This window comes from Parambassis ranga, chromosome 1 (assembly GCF_900634625.1).
Source record: "Parambassis ranga chromosome 1, fParRan2.1, whole genome shotgun sequence".
In the NCBI taxonomy this organism is placed as follows: Eukaryota; Metazoa; Chordata; class Actinopteri; family Ambassidae; genus Parambassis; species Parambassis ranga.
Window position 1 is genome coordinate 3731000 of NC_041022.1, and position 19172 is coordinate 3750171.

The 19172-nt window shown below is 45.4% G+C and overlaps 1 protein-coding gene across 2 annotated transcripts in view; it reads right to left on the reverse strand.

Moving 5' to 3' along the window:
- Positions 1-18528, reverse strand: part of neurl1aa (neuralized E3 ubiquitin protein ligase 1Aa) — a 56111-nt gene extending 37583 nt beyond the window's left edge. Inside the window, exon 1 of one of the 2 annotated variants that reach the window (XM_028417236.1) lies at positions 18204-18528. In XM_028417236.1, coding sequence (XP_028273037.1) covers positions 18204-18285 — 82 coding nt within the window. In that variant the 5' untranslated portion in view covers positions 18286-18528. Of the gene's footprint in view, positions 1-470; positions 626-18203 lie in introns of those variants that run through there. The other variant, XM_028417245.1, reaches the window with a different exon arrangement.
- Between the last annotated feature and the right edge of the window lie 644 nt (positions 18529-19172).

Below are 19172 nucleotides of genomic sequence, written 5' to 3' on the forward strand. Positions count from 1 at the left end.
CACCATGCCTATGACAAACTAATAATGGAGACATGGAATCAGTCATCATACTGTTCACTTCCTGTTATAACCATAGTCCAGAGCAACAACCAATCAACCTCACCGCGTCCATCCGGGACATTACAGATCAATGTATGGATCAGCGCTGCCTCTTCATTAATGGGGAGGGGGGAGGGACAGAGGGAACCCCCACAACTTTCACACACACACACACACACACACACACACACACGCGCGCGCGGCTCATGTAAACACGTTAATATCGCTGGGTGCGCGTGGAGGCGGTGACATCCTGACTGTTAGTTATCAGAAGCCGCAGCTGCGCGTCTGCAGACCCTCGTATTCTAATCAGTGACGTAACTGTGAGCGAAGAATAGGTCATATCACCGCGTGCATGAATGAAACACACACACACACACGGGCCTGAACAATGGCAATAACGCGTCCATATACCGCCGTATGGTTCTTACCGTAGAAGGCATTCCGCGTTATCTGGCCACCCATTCTCTGCTCCGCCGCCGCCGCGCGCTTATCTGCCCGTATGGATTATTCAGATGCTCTCGTGGCACAGCCCAGCGCTCGTGACATGATTGCATCCAAAGGTAGCCTATCGCCGCTCTCCTCCGAAAAGATGCAAACACTGAGAGAGGCGCACACCAGAGGGTGTGTGTGTGTGAGGGCAGGGACACACATCCGTGAAGGCAACTCCCCCCTCCACCCTCCTCATTCACTGAGCGGTGTGTGCGCCTCAGGTTCCACTCAGTCACACACACACTCACACACACTCACACACACACACACACACACACACACTAGCATTTACATAGGAGGCGGGACTGAGCGCGTTAACGCTCTCACTGCCGCACCGAGCGTCTATTTATGGGCCATGAGGTGGAGAGGTGGCAGAGAATAAAATAAACACCTCACAGATCTGACCTCTTCAGTAAATGAATGAATGACATACAGCGTTTAAAAATAAAAAGAGACACTGTGTGTGTGTCTGTGTGTGTGTCCACATTCTTTACTCTCAGCACTCAGTCCTTCACCCTCCATGCCTGCTTGTGTGCCTCGGGCCCCGGGCAGGCAGACAGACCAGTGATCCCTCCCTGAAGAGTCAGGCCTCTGACTTGATGAGCTGTCATCACGTCTCCAGCGTGACCTCCCAGCCCCTCAGCGGCAGACTGCAGTGTCTACTCTGAGCCCCGAAGCTGCAGGCGCTGAGATAATGCCACCATGAAGTAAATAAGACGCATGTGTTCAACTGAAGTCTGTTTAAACTGGATTCTAATATTTAGGCGTGGATGTTTGGCTGTTCTTAAATCTCTGTGTAAGTGTTCATGTAGTTTGTGCTGCAGCCTGAGTCTCATGCAGTGTGTGAGTTTAGAAGCTCCTACAGTTCCATCTGTCAGGTTTCAAGCTATGAGCTTGTGTTAAACCACAGACCCGTCAGTGTCCTGGGAGGATGTACTGACAGGTACAGGTGTTTGTGAGGTTTCACCTTTCAGGCACAGACAGTGACTAACAGACTCCCCCTCTTTGCATTCCAATCATCTTTTTCACAGCATCATTATAGAGGGACCGCGCTATTGGTTGAATTCCCATAATCCTTCACTTCACTGTTAAAACTCAAGAGTCATGCCAGCACCGATGCAGTATTATTGTATCTGTTACACGTTTCTCCACCCTTATTTGTGGTCATGGTGGTTTCTCTGGCCCAGAGGATTTAGTTGCACTTCTACTCACAGCCACAAGAGGGTGCATGGCAATTTTCCAAAAAGCAGCACTACTAACTGTACTACTGTAAAAAAATCTGTTTTATTTTTAATGCATGAAAGTTAAAAGTTATTTGCATGGAATAAACATGTGAATAAGTGTCTTCAGGATCGTAAAGTGCATAATCTGGTTTAATAATCTGATTATATTTTATTTCCGTGTTGTCGTGTTTTAGTTTTGTGTCCATAAATGTGAACGATGACCGTCTGATGAGGACAGTGCAGCTTAAAAAGTGATAGAATTTACCTAAGACTGATGGGAAATAAACAGTAGAACATATACAATATCACATTTTTTTGAAAATAAAACTTTTAAACCTGGTTATAATTCATATAAAATGGGGTGTCATTGAAAACTCTCGGTCGTTGCACCTCCTTCAGTGCATGGGTGCAGGGAGGTTCAGTGAGTGTCTGCTTTATTCTGCACATCGTTGTTTATGTTTAACAGATTACACACTAAGTCCTGCAGGTAATAATATTTACATGTCCCCATTTCCCCATCACTTTTAATGATTACCACCACGTAACCATAACAAATAGTTCAGCAGGGCTGGCATGTTGATCCAAATGAAATCAGGACCACAACCCCAAGGTTTAGTTTGCTAAATGAGACACTGAAGAGACACACATGGTTTGCACATTTGAGGTGAAGACAGTCGCTGAGAGATCGCTCATAGCACAATGAGAGGCTAACCACATTTGGTTTCATGTATCACCTCCGCAGTCAACTGTAGGAATCTGGAGTCAGGACTTTACAGCCAGACTCTGCTGCTCCTCCGGTCAGAGAGGGAGGGAAGGCTGGAGCACTGCGTTCTGATAAAACACCATCTTAAAAGTCTCCTTGGGGGTGACATCAGTGCACTAAGGTCTAACATCTTTCTGTCACGCATGGCTGTGAGAGGAGCAGTGACTGGAAGCTGGCCAGGCCAGTTTCAGGAAGACACATCATAACCGCCGCGTCTCGTAACCTCGCAGACACACGCCGCAGGAAAGGCCTGGAGAAAAGTGCACTTCCTCCCGCTGTACATGAATGCATCACTGGAAACATCCTTCCTTTGTACAGTACCTTTTTGCTTCCTGTTTTAATAATGCAGCCACCGCTGCTCTGTTGCCCTTAACCTTTAAACAAGAAAAGCCTCGTCTGGCCTGCGGGCCTCTCTGCGATATGATTGAGGTGCATCTCTGAGACGCTGTACATGAAATTGCATTACATAACTCAGATAATGTAGTGTGTTCGCTGCTGTTCAGCCGGTGTCAGACGCAGCCTAACATTCAGCAGACATAGAGTCTCTGACAGGTTACATGCTTTTTTTTCTCCATTCATTCCATCCATGTTTTCCTAACCTAGGGAGACATTTCTGACTCGTGCTGTGGATTCATACAGAGCTCTAACAGCACATATATCTGAGCAGGTTGGAGAATTTCTGGTGTACAGTAGGATGACCGGCATTTTATCCATGCCCACAAACTCTGCTCCTGTTTTTCAGGCAGTTTTTTTCCACATGATTCACACCTGGACATTACAGATGACAGGTCATAAGCATGACCTCTGTTCAGCCATCTTGCTCCCCGTCTTTGTTTCTCTCTAACTCTTTGTATTCACTTTATGAAAGGGCTAATGTGCTGCAAGTTGACCGATTTAAACCTTTGTCACATCCCCTTTTGTTTGTGCTAATTAGTAATTTAATAAATGATCACTTGTCTATATCAGCCCATAGAATGTTTTTTTGTTCCATCTTTCTGCAAAATCCAGAAGAAACTGACATTTTCTCTTCTTGGTTTTGTAGCTCATTAATTAAATGGACCATTCGCTATGCAATGATGCAAAATACAAATGGGTAACATTCCAATGCACTGTGGATAAGTAATCCTAGGTTGCTTTCTTAGCAACGTTATCATTAGAAATGACCGTCTTAGCTGATCTGGCTGTGAATTTGGCTAGTTTGTCGGTTTCAACATACTTCAGCTAATGATTCGCTCTCTGAATCAATGATTAGCTAGCTGTGTGCATGGTGGCTGCAGTACACCTAGCTAAGTGTACTTTCTGTAATTTTGCTTGCCTGATGTTTGCATCTTCCTTCACTACCTATTGTTACAGAGTGACTGGGTGGGCTTAGCTCGCCTCCTCTTATTGCAGCTTCTCTACTGTGCATGTGGATAACTGCAAAGCATCTCCCACCACACATCTGCATGTGAAATTGGCCGTCTCGTTGGCTAAGCTTAGCTTGCTGTTTTGTTGACAACCTGCCTGCCAAATACTCTGAGAAATGTGCTGAGTCCTGAAAAGAACACGGAATGAATAATGAAAATCACTTGTATATCGTGGATTACATGTTGTGGCTGAAGATGAAATCCATTTAAATTTGTCTCCAATTTAGCCATGACATCTCTGACATATTTTTCTCTCTGCAGAGCGTCCTGGTCGTGGCCCTCAGCCATCGTGCGGCTGCGGATCTGACATGGTGGCTGATGATTAACCAACCCCCATCACCACATGTCCCAGCATGCTTCAGTCTGTCACAGCAGCTGGAGACCAGACCTGACCAATGTTTCCACGACAACCACTGCTCGAAAGGAATTACGTACGTCTTACAGGGATGCACAGTAAGCACACACACACACACACACACACACAAGCTTAACAGTGAGGCAGTGAGGAGCAACACAACACGCAGCAGCGCAGCGTTGTGAGCTGTTGTACACCAATCCACAGGAGGAACGTGACATCCTGCCAGCACAAGGGGGCCCGCCGCCCCTTTCTGAGTGATTTGTACAAGAGTGAAAGGGAATCTGGCAGCAGATGCAGAGTGGCGAGGAGGTCAGCAGAGCCGGTCTCCTGCCTTCGCTATTGTCTGAGAGTGCTGCTCGGCACGTGTGCACAAACAAAGCCTGCTATTTAGTGTAACCTCCAGAGCCCCTTCAGGACGCCATTTGCAAAACGATTACTGTGAAAGGGAGAGCAGGAGGAAACTTCAAAGACCTCTGACACTGTCAAAATTTTTGCAAGAAAAAAGTGTATAAAGAGAGAAGGGGAAAGGTGACAGATAGTGAGTAGGGGGCGTTTGCACAGTCACTGCAGCAAGCTTCAGAATAATGATGGTCCATAAATCCAGCCTTATTGCAAATCTCTTTCTGTCTATTCTGAGACATGCCCTCAGCAGGTATTCCAGATAACTGCACTCTTAGTTATTAGCAGAGGTGAAAGTTAGTTTGAGGGCATAGGATGTCTGGTGTAATGTAGTACTTTTCATCAGAGTCGGAGCAGAAGAAGTGGGGAGGTGATAATTAGATCTGTCACTCTGCTTTAATATCTCTGGGAGCCGCTCAGCCTCGGGCCGGATCGCTGCGAAGAAATCCCTTATTGTCTCTGAGCTGAAAATACCAGCTCAGCCTGAAATGGGCTGGTGAGGAGTGATGGCTTTCAGTGGGGGTATCACCATAACTATCAAAGGATCTGATTATCTGAGCTAGTCATTTAATACAGTGTACACATAATATAGAAACAGTAGAGTTTTTCTGTAGTAAAACTACAGAATACAGAATAGATCATTAGAGTGTGACGGTTGTTGCAGCTTCATCAGTACCTGTTGCCGTACCTCGGCTTGGCTCCTCTGCCTGGTAAGATCAGGGTGTTTTAGTGATACTTTGCTGCTGTAAAGGCAGTGTCAGAGAACTCTGTGCTACAGGAGCAGAGGAAACAAAGGGCCGCAGTATTCCAAACTCCAACTCCCAGGATGCACCACACCGGTTGCTGTTCCATTAAAGTTAAACACTGATAACAGCAGTGGATACAGACCGTAGCAGTGTATGCGCTAACAGACAGAATGAAAATGTCTGTCACTCTGTTGTGTGCTCAGTTGTTGTTTCTTCCTGTTTCATCTATCCTCCATCATCCATTATCAGGGAACACCCTAAACAGGTCACCAGTCCATCGCACCTATGGACAATTTAGAATTAACCTAAGCACATCCTTAGAATGTGGGAGGAAGCCGGAGCACCCGGAGAGAACCCACGCAGGCACAGGGAGAACGTGTCACACAGAAAGGCCCCAGTTAGAATCAAACCGGGGACCTTCTTGCACCATCGTGCCCCCCCTTTTCGGAATCATGAAGGGAAAAAAAATAAGAAACTGGTCGCTGCTGACTCTTGTTAAACTGTAAAATATAATGTTAACTTTTAAGTTACATACAGATTCTCAATAGAGCCTTGCACCAGGTTTTTGTACCAGGATGTGAACATATTGATTTTAACATGGAGGCCAAACAGGATCGATTTAGATCCTCAGGTGGACGCTGGAAGAGATGCAGTTTTTGGGACATGTTAACAAAGGAGTCTTGTTGCTGCTGGATGGATCCATGCTTGCTGTTTCTCCCCGTTTCCAGTCTGTTTGCTGAGCCGAGGGAGGGAAGAGTTAAAGGGGTCAGCATCGATCTTCAGGGAAACATGAACGGACAGAACCATTGTGATGCTATTCCCAAAACAATGAGCCAGCCGTTCGATGGTTAAAAAAACACAAAAACATGTGTAAGAAAAAAAAAAAGGCAGACTTTATGGGGAAAGTCATTGTTTCCTGTAGCTCTGCGCTCTCTTACGGGCAGGAATACATGTGGTTGTAATTCCTCCCAGAACAGATCACTGAGACTTTTAAATTGCCATTCCGATCATGATGGGGTGTTTATTGTTCATTACATTAGATTAATATGGGACAGCTGCTGCATGGGGAAACATATGAATCCGTTTGCATGGATTTTCGGCGCCATCAATCAGCAGCGGCCCTGCTGCTTTAGTGGTTTCCAGACCCTTCCCTGGGTGAGTCAGCACAGTGTATCCTCCTCGTCATCATGTTTGGCAAAAGGATACATCCAGACACCGAGACGGATCAGCAGAGCTTTCTTTTATCCATTTACGTGGCCCTCACTTTATCCTCGCCTCTCCATTTATCACATTTACAACCTGTGTGAGCCTCCTCTCTGCAGGTTTTAATGCTGTGTGCAGATCCTGGAAGAGCGGAGCTGAAATGAGATCAAAAGAAAGCAAGAGTTCCTGAAAGTGTTGTGACCGTCCCACAGAGCCGGTGCAGCTCACTCGCTGCTTTTTATGTACTCACTAAAACGAAAGCCTTTTAATTGGGCACAGGAGAGGCCACCAAAGATATTACCTGGGGCCGATCAGTTCCTCCTCTGTTCTTTTGGGACCAGGCTGATTCACAGCTACCTTTTTTTTTTTTTCCGGGGCATGTTTTCCTCCCGTTCCCACAGCTCAGACCCAAGAATCAGCGAAAAACACATGAAGATGTCTTATGCTTCACTCTGAAGGAGTCACAGGATTCAGCTGAGATGTGGGAGCTTCAGGGTACAGGAGGATGAAGTCATGAGGAGCAGGGTGTGAAATCTGCTGCAGTATGTCGGATAAAAACAACGCTGTCCTCAGATCCAGGGTCCAGTGAAGGATTTAAACAGAGCAGAGCTGGGGAACATCCAAGAAAGAGTTACCGCAAGACAAAAATGCTCACTAAAAACTGTGAAGCTGTTTAGAAGAATTTCTGATGGTACTTCAATAGTTGTTCTCACATCTAATCAGGGTATTTGCTGTATGCCAGGCCGAGCTTTTCTGTTTTTTTGGAAAGCAGAAGTAAACAAGCTGATGTGTACCTGTTACCACTCTGGTAACAGGTACAAACAGGATTTTTGTGATTGTCTTAAAGATGAACATTTACCAGACACAAGCATTGATGTCTGGGCAGCTCATGGGACACATCATATTTGACAGGCAGATGCACAGAAGTGTGCACAAGTATTAGCCCCCCCAATATGTTCTGCTGTATGACAAGGAAGAGTATGTAGCTTTAAGCAGTGGTGGAAAGTAACTAAGTATTTGTACTTCGTTACTGTACTTAAGTAAATGTTTATGTATTTCTACTTTACTTAAGTAAAAATAATAGTGCATACTTTATACTTTTACTCCATTACATGTTGCAGCTGTCACCTGTACTTTCTCCTCCACTACATTTCTACAGTGTCTGTAGTTCCTTGTTCCATGTGATGAACACAGTGCTGGACTGATGTGAGGTCAGACTCTGCATGGAGGTGGTGTCACGCTGCCAGCAGTGTTTCTATAATGAGCCTCAGTCATGATGCCGGTGCTCTGGCTCAGTTAGCTAACTAGTTAGCTGCTGTCTGCTAACACAGGTCCATCCATTAATGTCTGATTAACATGAATCATAACATGAATCTACAGCAGGAACACTGACACAGTAAACATGCTGAATGCCTGTTTGTTATCAGCAGCCTCTCTGTTCACTCGATGCCCACAGCCTGCCTCATGACACACAGACCTGTCCATAGCTGCTTCTGGACTGAACATGGACATTAACTACACATGGTCCATTTTAATTTAAGATGATTTCTTTGATTATTTTAACCTGTTCAGATCCTTTGCAATGGAAATCAATAATATATATTCAGTGTGAGTACTTTTTAATACTTTAAGTACATTTAAAAGTAACTTAAGACTTTTACTTAAGTAGGATTGTTGATGTAGCACTTCTACTTTTACTTGAGTACTAAGCTTCAGTACTTCCTCCACCACTGGCTTTAAGACTTCCGCAATCCAGGGTTTCCCTGTTTAAGATGCAAACAAGCCTGAGGATGAAGACAGAGGAACACTGTCGCTGTGTTCTCACCAGTGCAGCATTGAAAAGACACACAGTGTTCTGAATGAAGCAGCCTGAAGGAGGCACATACAGGGTAATAAACATGATCCGAAGCAGCACAAACGGGATTACATTCCCAATATCTTTATCTCCAGGGCTGCCACAAGAACGGCACAATTAACATAATCAGCCGTTAATCATTTTTACACCTTCTGAAGGAGCTGCTTGTGTAACACAAGCTCCAACCACACAGGCTAAAGCTGATCAGAGACACTGCTTCTGGCAGGACGGGGCCACTCTGGATAACTGTCATGATTCCATTCCAGAGATGGAAACAGAAGCACATTGGGACGTATCTGATGGGTGAGGATGCTTTGTTTCACTGTTCGGCTGCCTTGTGGTATTTAATCAGTCATAAGACACACAAGATTATCTTCTTTCTATTATCTGCAACTTTTCCTTAGAAGAAACTCTGAGCCACAGGAGAGCGCTGGGTCAGTCAGGAGGGGATATAAGAGGTCACAGCTGCTGTAGCAGTGAAGAGAAAAGACCAGGATCACTGGGATGGCCTGAGGATGAATCCGGATTTGTACTTTTCTCATCCACAAGGAGCTACATTTCATCATCAAAGGGACATCTGCATGGATAACCATGCACCTGCCAACTTTCTCTGTCTCAGGCACCTACATAGCTCAGCTGGTTGAGTGGGCACCCTGAGAGTCAAGTTAGAGTAGCACAGATCTGTATCCAGTCTGCCTGTAATCCCTCTGCTCTCTCTGCTCATTGCTTCCTGTCTGCCTTTACCAACCACTGACAGCTCAGTCCTGTCCACACAGACTGTAAGGATGTGAGTTTGCTCAGAGGCTGTATGTGTAAAGGGTAAACGGCAATCATCTGTACACAAACTGACCTTTGGCCTTTGACAAAAGAGGGAAGTGTGAGTCAGAAGGGAAGGAGTTACCTCACACAGCCACAAGATCTCATAATATTCATGAAATCAAAATGCTAATCCATCTTTCCAAGCTCCAGGCTGTGTGTTGGTTTGGACCTATCAGAGTCCTTAAGGCAGTTTTAGGTCTAAAGAAACATGCTATTAAAGTCTTTAACAGATAAAACAAATGACGACACTGAAAAGTTTTATGGAGTGCAGCTGACACTAAAGTATGTTGGACAGCTGTTTACTTCAGCTCTGCGTGTAGAATATGTCAATAATAAACCAGATTGGTAATTTTAGTAAATACTTTAGTAACACAAATCAAGAAATGAGTTCAGAAGGAGTGCTGGCCTTCACAGCCAGAGTGTGGACGAAGCGTGAATATTAAGGGGCTGTCAGGAGGCTGGGATGGAGCTCCTCGTTACCTCGGTGTGCCTCTGGGCTGCAAAGCAGCAGCTAACACTGCGTCAGATTTCAAAATAGTTCTAATGGAGTAACTGGCAGCATTTAAAACAGTTTGTAAAAATATGAGTTAATCCCCTGCTGCAGCCTGCAGCGCCCGAGGAGCTGAAGAACTTTGAGTTTGGCAGAGCGTCCACACAGTGGGCTGAACCTGTCAGTGTGAGAGTCATCTGAGTCAAAGAGGAAAGCTCATTAAAGAGATTAAGAAATAGGTATTAATTAAAAATCAGACTCAAACTCGGAAGGATAACTGCTGCAGCGTTTTGTATGGAGTGAAAGACTGTGCTGCAAAATATCAGCTGCTACCAGAAAGCACAGGAGGTCAGCAAAGGCCATGTCCTATCCTCCTGCCACAGCGACAAAGACAAAAACATTCAGACTTTATACAAACAGCAGCCTTCAGTGCAGTTCCGGCAGCTACAAATGAATAAACTGCTTTTTGACCGGGATGAGCAACACAGGACAAAAAAAAAACAACGCACGACGCATGCAGACACACGGACTCTGTATATTACGAGGCGCCACCTAATGGTTTGGAGGACAACAAACAAGCCGGATTAAGCTGGATTGAGCGTGGACACATGTGTGAGAGCCAGATTTGAAAATAGGTCTGAACGTATCCAGCTTAAAGGCTCTGGATTCACTCCTACTCTAGCTGGATTGAGTTTCTTCAGTGTGAACGGGGCCTTAGTCTTGCCAACATAGGCCCCGTTCACACTGGAGAAAGTCATTCCAGCTAGAGTAGGATTGAGCCCAGACAGCCTTTAAGCTGGATGCGTTCAGACCTATTTTCAAATCTGGCTAGCACACACTTGTGTCCGCACTCAATCCGGCTTCATCCAGCATGTTTGCTGTCCTCCAAACCACTAGGTGGCGCCTTGTAATATACAGAGTCCGTTCAGGCCGCGGTAGGACCGCGTGTGCGCATGCGTCATGAGTTTTTTTGTCCTGTGTCGTGCCCCGTGAACCGGAAGTAGCATGTCGCTAGCCGGATTCGTGCGCCACATTTGCGTTCACACCTGAGCCACATTTGAGCCAATCTGGCTAGATCCACCTCTCGTGGGTGGATCTAGCCAGATTGAAATCAAACTGGATACAGCCGGATTCGAGGTGTTCACACTCGGAAAAAAACACATCTGGATTGATCTGGATGCGGCCGAATCCTGCTTAAGCCACATTTTTTTCCCCAGTGTGAACGGGGTAGTAGTGAGCCCTGGAGCCTCTACAACTGACCTAAACTACTTGTCTGAAAACGTTATTAACAGTACACAATCACAGGGTCAGAGAATCCACGAGTCTGATCTGGTTTGGTTTTCTGTGTAAGATATAATTAAACATAATGTTGAAGTGGCACATATTTCTAATAGAAATACATAGTCTAGCAGTGATATTAAATGTATTACTCACTGCTCACTCTGCAGTTCTGTCCAGTTCAGGGTTGTTTTTTTGATTTCAGGATTTAGCGACCACATCTACCAATCAGAGGCCAGGATGACTTTCCTTTTTTATCTGCTTTGGTCTCCACCAGCTCCATATTAGGTGGAGACCAAAGCAGATACAAAAGGAAAGTGATCCTGGCCTCTGATTGGTGGATGTGGTCGCTGTGCTAGCAAATATTTACAGAATCAGCCATAAAATCCATGAAGTCTTACATTATGCATCAAATCACAGAAAACCATATTTCCATAACTTCTGATGATTAAATGCACTCTTTGTGATGCCACATATGATTTCACTTGCTGTGTTACCCCCCGCCCCCTGAGGCTTGGCAGGGCCAGCTAAGTGAGCCAGACCACCCATCAAGTTGCAGCTATAATGTACGTGACAGGGGCGTGGATTATGACATTAGCGCTGACTTGGCTCTTAATCACCCTGGGACTAAAGAGAGGAGTGATGAAGAGACCTCCTCCTCTGCCAGCACAGAGCATGGGAAAAGTCCCCACACTGCAGCAGATGTTGAAGGGGATTTCTGCTGCAGGTGGTTTAACACTCTGAAGGTTTACAGCCTGATCCTGGAGTACGAGCGTCCTCTTCTTTACTTCCTCTTTCCTACTCACACTCATCCCATCAGCCCCTCTATAACGTCCTCTTGTAAACGTTCCCAACGGCCACGCTACTGGTGGCAGATGGCGAAGCCGGGATGAAAACTCCCCAAATAAATATGTAATCCCTGCCTCACATGGGCTGCAGCACAACGCACAGATTATCCCATCAGATGCAGAGCAGCAGAGCAGAGCAGCGGCCGCGGGATCCCGCTCTGTCTATAAAGTTATTACAAAGCCGGGCGTGTTTCAGCAGCAGAGGGGAGGAGGCGAAGCACATCTCACCACATCAGTAACACCAAAGATGTGTTCATAGCGGTTATTTAAGTTTGATTCACATTTACATTTCTATTAGAAATATGTGCCACTTCAACAATATGTTTAATTATAACTTACACAGAAAACCAAACCAGATCAGACTTGTGGATTCTCTGACCCTGTGATTGTGTGCTGTTCATAAAGTTTTCAGACAAGTAGTCGAGGTCAGTTGTAGAAGCTCACTATCCTGGTAAGACTAACTAGTCAATGTATAACTCATTCATTTCAGTTTATACAGAAGTGACTAGTCCATCTAGACTAGTCACTAGTCTGGATGTTTCTAGCCTGGGACAGTAGACGCTAGCCAAGGAATGCTAATAGCTAGCTAAGGGATGCTACAAGTGACTAGCCCAGAGGTGCTAGTTTCTAAACTAAGGATGTTAGTGGCTAACTAAGGGTTGCTAGCAACAAGCAGTGTTGGGAAGGATATTTTTAAAAGGTATTCAGTTACAGAATACAGATTACATGTCCTAAAATGTAATCTGTAATGTGTTCTGTTACATTACTTAATCTGAGTAATACTCAGGTTACTTACCCATTGAATTAGTGATGTCAGGGACACTAGTCACTAGTTAGGGTTGCTTGTGACAAACTAAATGCTAAATGCTTGCCTGGAGATGCTAGTTTCTAGCCTAGGAACATTAATAACTTGTCAAGAGGTGAGCTTCAGTAGTGTAGTGAGTGTAGTGAGTAGTCAAGGCGTGCTAGCAATAGCTAGCATCAAATTACCAATTGAGCTGCATGGACATGATACATGCATGAGCTAGCATGACTCATATCTGAAGGCTAGAAAGTTTTGTTGTACAGTTTGTTTCTCTGGTTAAACACAGTGTGGTGATCCATACCTTTGCTTTTACAATGGACTGAACACAGGGAACTGAGAGTTCATTGTAATTAGCACACGGTGTAAATAGCTGCAGCTAACACTGAGCCACGTGTTGTTTTTGTATTGCACTCATATTTTCCTTATTACAGCACTCACACTATAGCCGTATTTTCACTGTTTTCCTGCGTGCAAAAATGAGGCAAATAAATGTTAACGAAGTGTTTTTGAGCCTTTTTAATTTAAAACTAATCACTCCCTGTCACAATGCTCTCTATGCTAGCTTGCAACAAAACGCAGAGCATCACTGCTCCACATGCTGATTGACTTGTCACTGTGCCAGTGTTCACTTCCACATTTATGACTTCCATTCCAGCTCCTCTTGTTTTAATGGTGCAATCAAAACTATTTGTGTGGCTGATCTCCTTCTTTTGAAGCCGTACGCTCGGCGGTCTGGTCGGAAAGAAAAACAACACGTCTTTTTTTTAACTTTAGGTCACATTAGGACGCCACATCAGCCTCAGCGAGTCAGTTCATTTTCCAACCACAATGGTTCCACTATGCAGAGACGCACCGCAGCATTCCTTCATGTTCTGTTTCACTCTCCTTCAATAGCTGGATGTTATCGATCATGATTTAAGCCATTATCAATGCCACAGCAGACAGCTTTAAGCTAATGTGAAACATTATTTCCACTGCACAAACCATTAAAGTCATTTGGTGCAACAATGGGAGAGTTTACAGTTTGTCAACATGATTCCACCTGCTGGATCAGACAGGCTCTCTGAAAGCATCAAGTATGATCTGATAGAACTATTCTACAGTCTCAGTTCAGCCCTGTGTTCAACAGAAAGGCAGGGAAATAGGGAAAATATATATATGTATATGCCCCCATTGAAGTGAAGTGCGATCTTATATCACATATCACAGCATATCACACCTGATGGAACACATTTCACAACTAATGAGGTAAATTGCTAACATCGTCTGGGATAAATGGCCCTCGATCATTTCATTTGGACTCAGTCACAAATGTTAAATGGTCCTGTGATCTGGCCAATCAGAGTCTGACATTCTTTTTTACAAAATATAGTCGCCTCATCCTGCAGGCTAAAGAGAAGCTACAGCTACACAATGATAGTATTCAGTAGGGGTGGAACGGTTCACAAAATCCGCAGTTGGGTTTGTATCACGGTTTACATGGGGTGGGGGAGGAGCTTGCTGTCGCACCTGCTGCTCATTGAGGACAGTAACTGCAGCAAGCAATGACACATGCTTTCACGTCAGTCTCCAAAAGTCACCAGAGGAAGTCGCTGGATTTGCCGCTAGTTGCTATTGACAGAAAAAGATTTGGAAAGTCGACCGATTTTATGGAGAGAGTCGCTGAGATGGTGACACTCGACACTCATAAATGTTCTTTTTCTATTGTTGTCATCCGGGTAAATTGCTAACTAAACAACCAAGACATGGGCTGTGTTCGAAATCACTCACTCACTCCCTCCTCCCCGCCATATAGTGAACTCATTGAAAGCATTTTCAGACATTTCGGACTCTACCTCCCTCATTTTCTGTCGCCGTTAATGATGTCATTGCTTTTACAAATTAAACGCCGGCTAAATCTCTGTTGTTAGCAGTTATAATTTGTGCCGTTATAGCCCAATAAACGTTTTATGGCAAAACATGAATAAAACAAACACAGCCGGTCATGCTACATTCTTTAAACTATATTATATTTATAACACAGGGGACGTATGTCCGTTTTCGTTCTCCTCGCCGGTCTGTGCAATGCATGACGGTACATATCGCCAAACGTAATGACCATTGGATGGACACTATTTTTCATGATGCATTGTGGGATACATTGAGGGCCCTATATGGGGTCTATAATTTCTCACTAAGATTTCGGACAGCACTACAAAATGGCGGAGGCTCTATTAAGGGCCCTATATACTGATTAGGGAGTGATTTTGAACACAGCCTTGTTATTGATGCACAAATCCGACCCATGTAATGAGGCTCATCATGGCCGTGTTTTTTTGACATAGGCACATAGAAAATATTAAAGACAGAACAGCGTGAATCATGGTCTAAATTTAACATATTGTTTCCTGTATCAGAGATCGGCTCTCTCTCTTCTAAGGTTTCCATGATTCACCCGGGCTTTTCAGACAACAAGGCACATGATCACGACTCAGGCAGACCTTATCTGCCGAGCACACAGTGCGAGCTGCTCGCTCTCACCATAAAGCAGCGTTAAACCATACGCCTGTCACTGCACGCACGACGTTCACACCTTTACAATGCATCTGTTAGAAGGCAACGATACCTGAGATCAGCCTGATGAGGAAGACAAATACTGTCACCGAAGCATGAAAGAAAAGCAGCTGCATGAATACATTCATCACTGCTTCACAGTAAACACGACTGGATCTGATGTTTCTGATACTACATGACACATAAGCTAAGAGGCTGTTGTGTCTCCAAGAGCGAAACGATACATCATTGCTCCTGAGCCGCTGCTCAAAGCACATTATTAAGATAGCTGCTCGCCTTCATGTAGTCTTATATAAGTGAGACATCAGGTAACCTGATGCTTTATTTTTGATGTTTCCAAAGCGTGAGCAGTGAGCTGGAGGAGCTGCAGTCCTCCCAGGAGCGACAGCATCACCTCTGTGTGTTTGTGTTACTTATTCAGGCAGGTGTTAAAGACGTTGGAAAACAGTCCGGCAGGCAGCTGTATGCCGCCAGCGCCGCATTACATAAGCGAGGTCAGCCGCCACGTAGCAGAAAGCAGAGAGGTCGCCGCCGCAGCGGGAAGCCCGGAGTACGGTGAAGGTTTATTATTAGCGTCTTATGACTCCACTCAGCTGTGTGCAGAACTTGAAATATGGCCGAAGCTTTCCTAATTTCCAAACAATTACAGTATAATTTCATTTAATGACCACTCCCCAAAGAGAGGGTGCATTTAGTTCTGATGGGGCTTTGTTCAGATGACTAACAATTTCCACACAAACTCCACTGCAAAGCATTCGCCAGAAGTTTTCACAGGGTTATACTCCACCCCGTTAGCTTCTGTTAGCACAAACTGCTAAAGAACATTTCTTTAATCAGGTCAACGCACTGGGAGTTTATTTTCCAATCAGACACACACACACAATCAGCAGACAGACACCACAAAGCCACTGAGCAGCTCCCGGAGTCATAAAAATAACTCACAGAAACATCACATCGTGATGCTTTATGGTCTGAAAGAATCCAGTCTGCAGTTCATAAATGATGAACAGAAACCTCAAGTCAGTTTTTAAAACAATGAGTGGAGGAGAGGCCGGATGGTGCAGTTAGTTTCTGACTGAAGACGACTGAGTTTTAGATGTTTTGTTGTCACTGACATCAATCAACAGACTAGAATCTTAGCTGATATGTAACAGCAGCACAGCTCATCTCATCATAAGATCTGTAAATCATGAGAAGAGTGAATTAATAAGCATAATAACTGCCACAGTCCCTCCTGTGGCTGAAAGGTACACTGCAGATATAAACCTAAAAAGGCCTGTGGGCCAGCTGAGCCGGTCTTTGGGAGCACAGGGTCTAACACAACAGTGTGACAACAGACACGCAGTGTAACATTAGGACGTATGGGATCGGTTGGTTGTGGTTTATGTGAGAGTTGAGCAGTTGTCTCCACACAGCTGAGTCAGCAGAGTGTTGTTGAGTCCTTTTATCCGGTTAAAGAGATGATTGCTTCACTGTGTGTCTGTTGTACGGCAGAGCGCACCACTCTGATCTGCAGATACCTCTGTTCCACATCCAGCTAATCACTGAGCCCCGTCCGGCCTAATAAAGAAGGGTGCACACACACACACACACACACACACACACACACACACACACACACACACACTTTGGTCCTTTGATCACTGACCGGCTGCCAGTGACGTCGCCCGGTCCTTGTCCCAATCAGCCATCATCTCCCACTGATAAGGCGCTCTCTGGAAACCATCACCATGGGAACTGTTGCACATGTTATGGGTGGTTGTCACGGCAACCGGGCTGAATAATGCTGCCTCTCCTGACTCACTTGTTCTTGCGTTGTGAAAACAGTTGTGCGCGCTGAGAGAGGATGTGAAAGAACAAACTGTGCACCCCCCCCCCCACCCACCCACCCCAGCACACACACACACACACACGTCCAGATGTAGCAGCAGGGTCAGCGGAGGTGGCCTGTTTGGGTGCTTTACATGATTGTGTTACACATGAGTCTCCTGTGTGTGTGCAGCCAGACTTGTTATCCCTGGCATGCACATTTTATTGTTTGATTAAAGTACTCTGGATGGATTTAGTTACTTTAGTCAGGGTTTACACTCACAGACACCGTAATCCCACTTACACATGTGCACTGACACACTTTTATACACAGTGTTTTCTCACAACCCCACAACACTACAACACACCTCTCTACTCTTACACACCCATGACTGCAAGCTGATGTAAAACACATCATCTGGTGGACAACCGCAGCTCCAACTACAAATGACACATTTTCCAATTAATGTGGGACCTTCAGGGCTCCATGATCCCCAGAAGGAAACAGATGAAACGGCTTTTTCCTGCAGCTTTGCATCAGAACTGTGTTTCATTTGGGTAGAAATTGTTTTTTTTTTTTTTTTTGTTCCTCCTGTGAACATTTATTTCTGGATGGACACTGTACCAGCTCTTCTGGTTTCAGGTCAGCCTCTGATCACCTGCTTGGAGCAGCAACCAGCCCAGTGCATTCTGGGTGCTGGAGTTTGGAGTATCACAGCCCTTTGCTTCCTCTGCTCCTGCACAGAGTTCAAAAAAATCTTCTCCTCTAGCTTTAAATCTAAAAAGTACAGTAAAGTACATTTTAGGTATTTTTTAAAAATATTTTTTACTGCAGCAAAATCCAGTTAGAGGCCAGATGTTTTGTCATGCGGTCACATGCAGAGGTGTGTGGAGCTTTACTCCTGCTACTTTCTGTTCTAAGTACTGAAGTTCTCAGACCGACCCCCTCAGAAGGCCTCCCGCATCCCGCGGCCTGGTCCGGGAGCTGTTCTTCAGCACCAGCACCAGCAGACAGCGGGTCCCGGATCAGCCGCATCGGTTCAGTTAAACTTCACTCTGCCTGAGGCCACATGGCGCCTCTCTTTCTTAGTGTTTGAAGGTTTTTACGGTGACTGACCTTTGTGGGAGTTCCGCAGTCTGTGGAAGCCCTGCTGGTGTCCTCTCTGCAGCGTCGAGATGCCCGAAACATTGTTGCCCATGACAGTACAGCTGAGCCCGGCTCAGTCAGCGCTGCTGATCAGGCTGCGCGTCCACAGCAGACTCCTTCCTCTGTTCCTCACGTGTGTATATGTGTGTGTGTGTGCGCGCAAATGACGTCCTCATCACACACCCGGCACAGTGGAAGAGGCAGCGGCGCACAGGTGTGTGTGTGTGTGTGTGTGTGTGTTCAGAGCCGTATCCCGTGTGCAGCTTTTGTCTTTTCATCCGTGGAATCTGACGGCTGAGTAATCCGCTGCTGAGCTCCCATTTCAGTCATTGTCTCATAAAAATCCTCCAGAATAAATATAAAAACCGTTTTAATGACGGTGTTTACATTTTGAAATAACTCGGAAGCAGGTGCGCTGCGGGCCTAACTGCGCCCTCACGGTGCGCGCTCCTGGACCGCCCGCCTCCTCCCGCGACCGTGCGCTCCGCTCAAACACACGTGCATAATGAGCGCTATGTCACGCGCGCCATGGACTGTGTAAAGCTGCCATCTAGTGTGAAGCAACAACAAACAACAAACAGCCTCACAAAAAGAGCCAGCCAGGGTCTGCAGGGTCCACACAGGGACTCAGGAGCTGCAGAGAGGGTGTTCAGGGTCTCTCTGTTGAACTTCCCAGTGGAAATAATGAGCTCCTCTAATAACTCTTTCATCTTTAAAGTTCCATGTTCACAAAAAACACAATCATTTGTTGTTTTTTTTTTTATTATATTTGAGAACAGTTTTTAGAGTACTGTCTGAGTGCAACACGTGAAGGGGAAGAACATGCTCTAAATGAAACCTCTGACACTTTTTGTAGCAGCTTCCTGTTCCAGCCCCCTGTGGCAGGGCTGCATCACAGGTGAGGGGTGTGGCCTGGAGGGAAGAGTTTGGTGTGAGGGG